General features: G+C 38.7%; 1 protein-coding gene across 1 annotated transcript in view; it reads left to right on the forward strand.

Moving 5' to 3' along the window:
• Positions 1–6,061: 6,061 nt before the first annotated feature.
• BBS7 (Bardet-Biedl syndrome 7) overlaps positions 6,062–12,643 on the forward strand; it is a 39,919-nt gene continuing 33,337 nt past the window's right edge. The window contains exons 1-3 of the mRNA XM_040237366.1: positions 6,062–6,346; positions 9,054–9,119; positions 11,220–11,282. Of these exons, the coding sequence (XP_040093300.1) occupies positions 6,311–6,346; positions 9,054–9,119; positions 11,220–11,282 (165 nt within the window). The 5' untranslated portion in view covers positions 6,062–6,310. The remainder of the gene's footprint in view (positions 6,347–9,053; positions 9,120–11,219; positions 11,283–12,643) is intronic.

Below are 12,643 nucleotides of genomic sequence, written 5' to 3' on the forward strand. Positions count from 1 at the left end.
TAGTTATGACCTCTTAATTTCTGCATCTGATGATTTAATGCTAATAAGTCATCAACAACTGGCTTCATATCTTGGCTGTTAGCTCCACTCTGAGTTTTGGAGGGCACACTATGGGAAGCAATGGAGCAATGGCCATGTGCCTGCAAAGGCGCGGCCAAGCATTACCAGCTGTGCTTCATTTCCCTTTGCGGCCTCTCTTGCCATTACTGCTTATGCTGAGTAACATCTTTTTTTTTTAATCAAGGCATTTCAGTTACACTTGTTACATAGAATAGATAGTGATATGTCTGTATCTGACTTACTATATAAGTGAGCTGAACACTGGTAATATTGAGGCTTCTTGACTAATAGGAAAGGGGATACAGGCTGGTAAGCTCCCTCATCTCTTCGTAGACAATAAAATATGCAAAGTATTTGTTTTTTGACCAGCTAGGTTTAAATCTTTCATTATCATCCTGATTCTCTCCCATCTGTTCCTACCAAATCTATACCAGAATACAAATTATGGTCATAGTTCAAAGATCATTTTATAGGTTCTAAAAGTCAATTAAATATATAATATTTTAACAGTCACTACATCACACAGAAAGGGTTTCTAGATATGAAGACAAACATGAACATTAAAGGAACTACGTAAAGCCCTTTAAAGATTATTTCTTAATTTCTACTTTTGGAGACTTAATTAAATTAAGAAAAGAACTCTATACTTGCTACCATTGTAGGATATTTCAGTAACTTTTGTTCTATGCTAATAGTATTTGTCTTAAACATTTTAAAAACTTTATGTATTTTATGTTATGCTTCAGAACTGAATAAAATACTGAGTTTTTTTTTCATTGCTATATGTTACCATATTTTATATGAAAACAGTAAAGATATGAAGTTTCCATGATAGACACTTTGTCTTATATATAGTATGATTTAGGCTTCCAAGTGTGAATATTTTTGATTACAGTTATGGAGCAGAATATTAAGTAATAGTTTTAACTGGGGGTGGAAAGATGTTGAATAAAAGTGTCAAATTCAGCTAGTTTAAGATTCTTAGAGTCTTGAGTGAAGATGAAATTCATGTGTGTCCATACATCTTATATTTTAGTCCATACCTTTTGCAATTCTAGAACTCTCAACATAGGTTGTTTTTCCATTATTTATTATGTTTGTGTAAAACTAGCACTTTTTTCAGTGTTTAGGAGTTAATTTATTCAATCAATATTTATTGCATGTTAATAGGTGTTTAATAATGTTCAAGGGAAAAATCAGGGTAAATAGCAGACAAAAATCCCCAGTCTCCTGGAGCAATTAATTACAGTCTAACATGAAAATAATATATAACAAACATTTATGTCACACAGAAGCAAAAGTTTCCATGCTGGTAATCTGTTACCTTTGAGTCTCTTCTTGGGTCATCTCCCCAGGGGCTCCAATTTCAGCATCATGTGTAAAATAAGTATGTTATGATACTTCACATTTTTCCTCTCTTTACACTTTCTGGGTGAGCTTCAAGAGAAGGATGTGATGCCAAGGTGTGGTAGATGCTGCTGCTATTATGAAAGCTCCCCGCCCGGATCCCTTTTAACAAACCAGTGCATGTGTCTCTGAGATCCCAACTGTCCTGTTCCCCAGGGAATTGCCATCAGATGAAAGAAAGCAGCCTCGTCCTGGTCTGGTAGTCAACAACCAATTTCTGTGAAAGCATGAAAAGCTGTTTTCTTGTGTCAAGCTGGGGCCAACTCTTTTGGTCCAAGTCATGCTTCAGGACTCTAGCAAGGATTTAGGCTATGGCTAGATTCTAGCCGGGCTTCTGTGGTGGCTCAAATGGTCAAGAATCCACCCGCAGTGAGGGAGACCTGGGTTTAATCCCTGGGTTGGGAAGATCCTCTGGAGGAGAGCATGGCAACCCATTCCACTTTTCTTGTCTGGAGAACCCCATGGACAGAGGGCCCTTGCAGGCTACAGTCCATGGGGTCACAAAGAGCACAGCACTCAGCACAGCACAGACTCTAGCTGAGACCAACTCTGTTTAGCTTCTCCTTTGTTATCACTTTCAATGGCTGCATAAGGGCCCACAAAGTGGGTGCACTATTTCCCTGTTTAGTGGATAGTTAGGTTTCTGTTTTAAATAATGCCTTGAGTATGGCTTCTAACCTATTTTTTGTGGTTTTCATAGACTAAATATCCAAAATTGGGGTTATGAGTTAAAAATATAGCCACATAATTTATAGATTTGGATACATATTACTAAGTTGCTTTTGAAAGTGGTTTTATTAGTTGTTTAAACCATCATGGTTGAGCTCATGTTCTCTCTACAGCATATATAGTGGTATCGTTTAAATGTTTTTCTCATTCAAAGGGCAAAAAAAATATATCTTACTTTAGTATTATTGATTACAAGTGAAGGTAACACATTTTTACATGGTTGTGCAGAAGCCATCTTCTTCGTGAATTGTCTGTTCATGTTTTTCTTATTGGAATAACTGTATTTCTTTTTAAAATATTTGGAAGAATTGTTTATAAGAATACTAACTGCACACATTTATCCCATTTATTTTTATATTTTAAAATTTTGTGATGTATGAAATGTCTAATCTTTATTTTTCATATTGTTTTCTCCTTTGTGGCTTCTTCTATCCCTTTTGTTGTTGTTGTAAAATTTTTTTTTCTTTGACACCTGGTGGTCGCTTTCTAACTGCCAAAGCCCCTGCTTCCCCTCCCAGCCCCTTCTCCCACATGTCCTCTGAGAGACAGCCATTGAACTCCCACAGACCAGCCCCCTTGGGCTTGGGATCATTCTATTCCTTTTAAGATGAGACAGATACAAATTTCTTTCTGTTATGGGCTGAATTGTGTCCCCCCTGCTTCCCTCCTCATCTCCAAATTCATCTGTTGAAGTCCTAACCCCTAGTACTTCAGAATGTGACTGTTTTTGGAGAAAGGACCTTTAAAGAGATAATTAAGTTAAAATTAGGTCACTAGGGTGATTCTTTATCCTTCATGACAGTGTCCTTATTAGAGGAGATTAGAACACGGAAGAACACAGAGGGAAGACGACGGGATGACACAGCGAGAAGACGCCAGCATATGCACCAAGGAGAAAAATGCCTTCCACAACTGGTTTAGCTCCCTGCTGACACATTGATTTTGTATTCCTAGCCTGTGAGGTCTTACAGGAAAATAAGTTTCTGTTCTGTAAGCTACTCAGTTTGTAGTACTTTATTATGGAGGCCCTATTTAACTAATATACCTTCCAACCCCCTACATTCCATAAAATTCTGTAATTATTCTATTTCATTTTCTTCATGGCTTTATTTTTCTATTTACTTCTACAATGTATATGTATTTTTATTGAGTCTAAATTGATATTTTCTCCAAATTGCTGCACAGCTAAACCATCTTCAAGCATTGTTGTATATTACCATACAGAGTTATTTTAGCCTCAAAAAAAAAATGTCCATAATACCCTGGGACCGAGGTAGAATCTTCTCAGATCTCTGTGTAGGAAATCATTTTTTTTTCCTTAAGAAACTCTTCTCAAGGGATTAATTTTTGTTTCACAAACATCTCTGAACTCTCCCTTAGTAAGCCACAGAAATCATTTGTGAACCCTCTCCTCATAGACCACAGAGACCACTTATTTGTTTGCAGTATTTCTGCAGGCAGAGTATGACAGGCACAAAGGACAGACTGGTGAAAGTCAGTCAAGGAATGTCAGTGCTCAGATCCTGGATCACCACTATAGGCCAGCAGCAGTGTGAGGATCCCTTAGGCCTTTTCGGAGATATGTGATTTTGAAGGTATTTTCATAATACTAAGATTCTATTTGCCTTTTTCACTGTGTTGACATTTGTACTGATGGTACAAAAACAAGGGTTAATACTGCTGGTACTTAAGCATGGATCAAGGCAAGGGCTTTAAACTGTTGTAATAGTCATTTTATTCTCCATCCCTTTGTTACCAACAAGAAACAATGCTTCATGTATTAATAAAAATGTCCTTTATGAAGCAGTGGAAATAGTTAATTTTAAGTCTCTATGCTGGATTATCTTTTTCAATATTCTGTGGGGTGACATGTGAAGTATGCACAAAGAATTTCTAGTGAATACAGAAGTACATTAGTTATTTCAAGGAAAACCACTTGTAAGATTATTTGAGTTGCTGGCTGAATTCACTGATTTTTTCCATGGTACCTTTTTTTTTGAAAGCATGACTGACAGGCAAATTATGATTATTTAGACTTGGGTACTTGGCATATACTTCGTTATTAATTCAAGAAGTGAAACTATCATTTAAAGGAAAATAATTGACATTTGTTGCCAATGCTTAAAATTCAAACTTTTAAGCACAAATTAGAATTTTGCAAAAATTTGTGTCCATCATCTGAGGCTGACAACTTTCCAACACTTCAGATTTTTTTCTGGTGGAATCTTTGATGACATATACAACATGCTCAAAAGTCTGTTTGTTAAATGAAGCCACATTACAAGTAACTTTTCAAAACTACCACTTGTTGAGTTTGGGACTCATTTTCTTCATATACTTACAGTAACAAAAACAGCAAAAACTACATATACCAATAAATTGTATGCAGAAGTAGATCCGGGACTTCCTTGCTTACTCTTCAGGTGGGCAGTCAATAGATCTGCAAACAAAGCCAGTCTTTTTACTTTTATTTTGGAAAAGAATGATTTTTCATTAAAATATATACATAATGAGTTCATTATCTTTTCAATATTATTTTTAGAAATTTAGTTCTTTTTGGTAAGTATCAACAGATAATTCATATAAACAAAGGTCTTTAGGGTCCTCAACAGTTTATAAGAGTTTTGTAAAGGGGTCCTTTACAAAATAGGAAAAGGAGTATGTCAAAGCTGTATATTGTCACACTAGTTATTTAACTTATATGCAGAGTACATCATGAGAAATGCTGGGCTGCAAGAAACGCAAGCTAGAATCAAGATTGCTGGGAAAATATCAATAACTTCAGTTATGATATAACTGCATATCTTCAATATGCAGATGACACCACCCTTATGGCAGAAAGCGAAGAACTAAAGAGCCTCTTGATGAAAGTGAAAGAGGAGAGTGAAAAAGTTAGCTTAAAGCTCAACATTCAGAAAACGAAGATCATGGCATCTGGTCCCATCACTTCATGGCACATAGATGGGGAAACAGTGGAAACAGTGGCTGACTTTATTTTTCTGGGCTCCAATATCACTGCAGGTGGTGATTGCAGCCATGAAATTAAAAGGCGCTTACTCCTTGGAAGGAAAGTTATGGCCAACCTAGACAGCATATTAAAAAGCAGAGACATTACTTTGCCAACAAAGGTCCGTCTAGTCAAGGCTATGGTTTTTCCAGTGGTCATGTATGGATGTGAGTGTTGGACTATAAAGAAGCTGAGCACTGAAGAATCAATGCTTTAGAACTGTGGTGTTGGAGAAGACTCTTGACAGTCCCCTGGACTACAAGGAGATCCAACCAGTCCATCCTCAAAGAGACCAGTCCTGGGTGTTCATTGGAAGGACTGATGTTGAAGCTGAAACTCCAGTACTTTGGCCACCTGTTGCGAATAACTGACTCATTGGAAAAGACCCTGATGCTGGCAGGGACTGGGGGCAGGAGGAGAAGGGGACGACAGAGGATGAGATGGCTGGATGGCATCACCAACTCGATGGACATGGGTTTGGGTGAACTCAGGGAGTTGGCGATGGACAGGGAGGCCTGGCGAGCTGCGGTTCATGGTGTCGCAAAGAGTCGGACACGACTGAGCGACTGAACTGAACTGAACTGAAGGGGTCCTAGGGCCAAAAGTTTGAGAACTGCTGCTTGTAAACTAACTCCTACGGCGGTAAAACATATTTCTTTGAGGGAGCCTTTCCAGTGGCGGTGACATAGGTCAGAATCTACCCTGGCTTCAAGTCAGTGATCCACACACAAAGACTTGGGGCTCAGCGCAGTAGTGGCATCGTAGCTCTTCTGCGTCCTGGTCTCCCTGGAAACCACTCTTCTCAGGGCTCCCGAACCCGGCCCTCCTTTCCTCTCCGCCTCTCATTGGAGCGGGTTCAGTCAGTGGGCGGTCTGTCGGGGGGTGGGCGTGGCTTCATGCCCTACAGAGCCCACTCGCAGGAACGTCCTGACGTCACGCAGGACGCCGCTGCCCTGACGCTCCGCCTTTGCATCCCCCACTGAACCCACAGTAGCTGGCGTTACCCCTCAAAGGAGTCGCGAGCAGTTTCCCCTGAGGCCTGGGATACCACACACTTTGACCCACTTAGCCTGGCCTGGTGCTGTCCGCCGCGTCCGTGCCGCCGTCATGGATCTGAATCTAAACCGAGCGGATTATTTGCAGGTAAACCTGAGGGGTTGGGGCGGACGCTGCGCGTAGTGAGCCCCGCTCTAAGAGAGGATTCGATCCTTCCACTGCCGTTTGTTGGGGTCTGTGGGAGCCGAGGGTGAAGGAGTGAGTGTGAGTGGAGCCCTCCAGACGCCTCCCGCACAGGCTCGCCCGCGGGCCCGGTCCGCGGGCACTTGGGAAGAAGGAGAACCGCCCCGTCCCGGTGTGCCGGCGTCCTGAAGATGCTCCGAGCGTCCTGACGCGATCCGGGATTCCTCCCCAAGGCCCTTCCTTCTCCTCCCCGCTGGCTGCAGCTACCTGTGGGCTTCAAACTCCTGACTCTCCTTCTCTACCCAGTCTCGTGTCCCTCGGGCCAGACATTTCTTACTGTGAGCTGGACCTGGCGACGCGGACAGTAATAAAAGCAATGGTAGCCGTTTTCGAGGGTCTGGTTTATTCTCAGAGCTTACCTTTTGTGCATATATTATATTGTTGTTCGTCGTTCAGTCGTGTCAGATTCTTTGGGACCCCATGGACTGCATGCAACACGCCAGGCTTCCCTGTCCTTCACTGTCTCCTGGAGCTTGCTCAAACCCATGTCTTGTTGAATCGGTGATGCCATCCAACCATCTCATCCTCAGTCATCCCCTACTCCTGCCCTCAGTTTTTCCCAGCATCAAGGTCTTTTCCAGTGAGTCAGCTCTTAGCATCAGGTGGCCAAAGTATTGGAACTTCAGATATATTTTCCTTCACAAAAATTCTCAAAGTCGATACGTGACGATCAAAGGGAATTTTCATAATAGCCAAACTGATGCAGTTCCTATCTGAAACAAAGCCTCTTTCTGTTACACCACCCTGCCTCTCGGGATATTTCAGCCATAGACTTTCCCTCTTCTCTATCTCCTTTCCCAGTAATCCTCTTTCGGCTAGTGGTACAAATATTTATCCTGCCACTTTACTTGAGACTTATGCCAGATACTTCCCACCTTCAGTTCAGTTCAGTTCAGTCGCTCAGTCGTGTCCAGCTCTTTGTGACCCCATGAATTGCAGCACGCCAGGCCTCCCTGTCCATGACCAACTCCCAGAGTTCACTCAGACTCACTTCCATTGAGTCGGTGATGCCATCCAGCCATCTCATCCTTTGTCATCCCCTTCTCTTCCTGCCCCCAATCCCTCCCGGCATTAGGGTCTTTTCCAATCAGTCAACTGTTCGCATGAGGTGGCCAAAGTATTGGAGTTTCAGCTTCAACATCAGTCCTTCCAATGAACACCCAGGACTGGCCTCCTTTAGGATGGACTGGTTGGATCTCCTTGCAGTCCAAGGGACTCTCAAGGGTCTTCTCCAACACCACAGTTCAAAAGCATGTGTTCTTCCTCACTCAGCTTTCTTCACAGTCCAGTTCTCACATCCATACATGACCACAGGAAAAACCATAGCCTTGACTAGACGGACCTTTGTTGGCATAGTAATATCTCTGCTTTTTAATATGCTATCTAGGTTGCTCATAACTTTCCTCCCAAGGAGTAAGTTTCTTTTAATTTCATGGCTGCAGTCACCATCTGCAGTGATTTTGGAGCCCCCCAAAATAAAGTCTGACACTGTTTCCACTGTTTCCCCATCTATTTCCCATGAAGTAATGGGACCAGATGCCATGATCTTCGTTTTCTGAATGTTGAGCTTTAAGCCAACTTTTTCGCTCTCCTCTTTCACTTTCATCAAGAGGCTTTTGAGTTCCTCTTCACTTTCTGCCATAAGGGTGGTGTCATCTGCATATCTGAGGTTATTGATATTTCTCCCAGCAATCTTGATTCCAGCTTGTGCTTCTTCCAGCCCAGTGTTTCTCATGATCCCACCTTAATATCTTCCATATCCATCTGGTCACCACATTTCACTGTTTCTATCTTGGAAGTATCTGTTGAATCTGTCATGTTTTCTCCCTCCATCTCTGTTATCCCCAGTTCAGTCCTCATCTCTTGGATAATGGAAATAGCCTCCATCCTCCTCTCCCTCCAACCCATACTTTACAACACTGGCTAGACTGATGTTTCAAAAATACACATCTAAGTAGATTAGTTTAAACTTTAACACTATTCCATAGAATACAAAATAACAGGATAGATCTATATGTACAATATGTAAATTCTTTCATGGTCTATTGTCTCAATTTTTCTCCCTTTGGTCCCATTCTCCACCCCTAACCATGCCCAACTACTGACATTTCTCTGCTGAGCAGACCATGCTGTTTTCAACTTCTGTGTCCTTTGTAAAATAATCTTCATCATCAGTTAGATTGGATGTCATTGTCATCAGCATGTTGGTGTCTTAGCAAAAATCTTTTGTTCCATTTTCAATAATAATCTATTTCTAAAGATTTTTCATTACAAACTCTTCTTTAACAGCTGTATGAAGTTGTAAAAAAAGGCTTCTAGATATAGTTTTTTTGTGTGAATTACCTTGCCAGTAATGTCACATAATTATATTTAACTTGACAACTGTATAGCATGAATTTTACTGTTTTTGATTGTTTCCTATATTCTGACTTTTGTGGCATATTTCATTAGAAAATAACTTCACTTCTGATAATTATTTTATATCGCTAATTGTAATGAAAAAACTAAGGCTTACTATGATTAGAATCTGCTGGTCCTTTTAATATTTGAGGTATAACTTTAAATTAGTGTATTAGAAAACATTAACTAGGCAGCTGATATGTTTCCTTAGGTGGGGGTGACCTCTCAGAAGACTATGAAGCTACTTCCTGCCTCAAAACATAAAGCCACACAAAAGGTAATGTAGAGCTACTGATTCCTCCATATCTCTCTAGCTTTTACAGAGGAGAGGTTTATATTCCCTTCTTTATTGATAAGTTTTTTTTTAATTCCAAAGCTAAAGTGGAAATGGATTTCTGTTCATTTGAACAGAGGTTGGAATACCAAGGGACACTTATATACAGTAATTTTCTTGTACATTATAAGTATCATGTACAATCAGTAAATAGTATTAGCAAACTAGTTGAAAACCATGTTCCATTTTTCTGGGAATAATTTTCCCTGAGTGTACTTGTGCATACCAGATTGTATATATGAAAAAAGAAATATAAAGCAGAATATGCTGTAGAGAAAATACTTTTTAAAAACTTTGTCATATTTTTTGAGTAATTTTTATTTTAAACTTTATATTTAGCAAACAATATTGATTTTTTATAGAAATATTAATCCTGAAATTTCTGTAAGACAATATAATTTCTTAGTATACTAATGGGATTCTTTAATAGCTGCAAAATAAATACAGTATTACCATATAATACATTTTATTAAGATAAATCAACAGATTTTTGATTATCATTTATTGTATTCAGTCTACTAAAGCAACACTTTTCAAACCTTTTGGTCTTAGGACTCATTTATAGTATTTTTAAGATCATTTTATTATTTTGTTTATTTTTTATTGGAATATAGTTGGTGTACAATATTATATAAGTCACAGGTATGCAATATAGTGATTCATAATTTTTAAACATTATATTCCATTTATAGTTATTATAAAATATTGGCTCTGTTCTCTGTATTATACAGTATATCCTTGTACCTAATTTTATACATACTGGTTTGTATCTCTTAATCCCTACTCCTGTGTTACCCCTCTTCCTTCCCTCTCCCCACTGGTAACCCCTGGCAGTTTGTTTTCTGTATTTGTGACTCTGCTACTTTTTGTTATATTCACTAATTTGTTGTGGTTTTTAGATTCCACATACAAATGATATATGGTTTGTTTTTCTCTGACTTATTTCACTTAACATCACGCCTTCTGAGTCCATCCATGTTGTTGCAAATGGGAAATTTTCATTCTTTTTAATGACTGAGCAGTATTCTTTATCCATTCATCTGTTAATGGACACTTACATTGTTTCTCTATCTTGGCAATTATAAACAGTGCCATGAACATTGGGGTGCATATATCTTTTTGAATTCATGTTTTTGGTTTTTTCAGATATATGCCCAGGAGTGGCATTTCTGAGTCATATAGTAGTTCTATTTTTAGTTTTTTGAGAAACCTCAATATTGTTTTCTACAGTGACTGCACCAATTTATATTCCCACCAACAGAGTACAAGAGTTCCTTTTCTCCACATCTTTGTCAGCATTTGTTATTTATGTTATTTTTGATGATTGCCATTCTGACAGGTGTGAGGTGATATCTCATTGTGGTTTTGATTTATATTTCTCTGATGATAAGTGATGTTAAGCATCTTTTCATGTCCCTGTTGGCTGTTTGCATTTCCTCTTTGGAAAAATGTTTATTCAGGCCTTCTGCCCATTTTTTAATCAGGTTGTGTTTCTAATATTAAGTTGTATGAGCTGTTTATATATTTTGGATATTAACCCCTTATTGCTCATATTATTTGCAAATACTTCCTCCCATTTGATAGATTTTCTTTTCTTTTTTTTCCTATGGTTCCCTTTACTGTGCAAAAGTTTTTGTTTAGGTAAATCAACTATCTTCAATAAAAATTAAAAAAATGAAAAAAGCTGCTTTTAAAAATATCAAATAGGTCTGTCACAAACTTATTTTCATAGTGCTTTAAAAATTAATCTTACAACATTCTTATGCCTTGGTGATGGGGAAAAAGTCACCTCCTTGCCCTATCCATCTGTATTCTCTTGTTCTCTTTACCTTGTAGGAAACCAGCTACTTCTGTAACAACTCTCACAGGCTTCTCTTTGTCCCTTTCTTGTAATTCTTTAGTGAATATTTTTTTGTAGGGCTGTCTTTACTAGGTTTTCTGATCTGTTTTTTTAAATAATTTCTATATTGTGGATCTGGTTTCCCCATATAAGTTAATAAGGCATAATAACAGTAATTTTAGATTCTCTTCAATCTGTTGCAGGTGGTTGTTGGAGATCATGATGGCATAGTTATGTGCTTTGGCATGAAGAAGGGAGAAGCAGTGGTATGTGTATGTTTTGAATACTCCCAGGTTAAGCTTTTTCTAAAGCACAATGAAAAATGGGTTAAAGGAAGTAGTGATATGAAGTATGAGACTTCAGGCAGCATAAGAGTCATTTGCTAGCTGTTTACAAAACATCTTTGACATTCTAAGGTGATATATTAGTTTTTTTTTCTGCTGTGTAACAAATTACCTCAAATTTAGAGGCTAACAATGAAATACATTTATTATCTCTCAGAGGCAGGAATCCAGCCTCGAGGCCTCATGTGGCTGCAACATGGATGTTAGCCAGGTTCAGTTTCTTTCTGGAGCTCAGAGACCTATTCCTTGCCCATTTGGCTGTTTGAAGAATTCAGTTCTTTATTATTATTGAACTGAGATCCCCACTGGATTGCTGTCTATCAGCCCAGGCCTGCTTTCATCATTTGAGGCCCCCACACTTCCTTGCCGTGTCATCTTCTCACAGGCCCTCTCACAACATGGCAACCTGCTTCTTTAGGCCAATGGAAAAATCTGTCCAGTCTTCTAAGATAGAGTCTTACCTAACAGAGTGCACCCTGGAAATGACCATTACATCACCTTTACCATTTAATATAGCCTAGTCAAGAAGTGATTATTACATTATCATATTCACAGACTGTAATTTAAAAGTGATAGGTCTGAGATGTGAACTCTTATCTTCATTATACCTTATATGGAATTTGCAAAAAGATGAAGCAGGTAAAAATGATCAGAAACTCAGTGTTTCCATTATCCATATATTCTTCCAGATAGTTTGTTCTCTGTGTATAAAGTCATTGAGGGTGAAGGAAGAAACTGATGCCAATAATAAAATAGAAATTCAGGAAAAAGAAATTAATAATGCAAATACTTCCAATTAAATAGAGAGATATGAAGTTATACACTCAGGTTTTCAGTAGATTCTGTAGTCCTTTGTTTATACTACTAAAATTTTTAAAATTGTAAGGGAACCATGAGAAATTAGTTTTAAAAAGATGATTAAAATACTGGAGGAGGTAGCCATTTTCTTCTCCAGGGGATCTTCCCAACCCAGGGATCAAACCCAGGTCTCCTGCATTGCAGACAGATTTTTAGCCAGCTGAGTCACAGGGAAGCCCATAAAAAGATGATTAAAGTGTAAAAACATGTCCATTAGAACCAGATGGGGAGTCTTGGTAAAGTGCAGATTCTCATTCAGTAGATCTGCGGTTGAGCCTGAGGGTCTGAATTTCTAAAAGGAAAGTGATGCTGTGCTGCTGCTTAGTGAGCCCTACTTTGAGTTGCAAGAATTTAGATTTTAATGATGTTATTGAAATATGTGTGGGAATAAAGTTTGAAGATATTTAGCAAAAAAATCCACAAGA

The sequence above is a fragment of the Oryx dammah genome, unplaced genomic scaffold, assembly GCF_014754425.2.
Source record: "Oryx dammah isolate SB20612 unplaced genomic scaffold, SCBI_Odam_1.1 HiC_scaffold_3, whole genome shotgun sequence".
Classification (NCBI taxonomy): Eukaryota; Metazoa; Chordata; class Mammalia; order Artiodactyla; family Bovidae; genus Oryx; species Oryx dammah.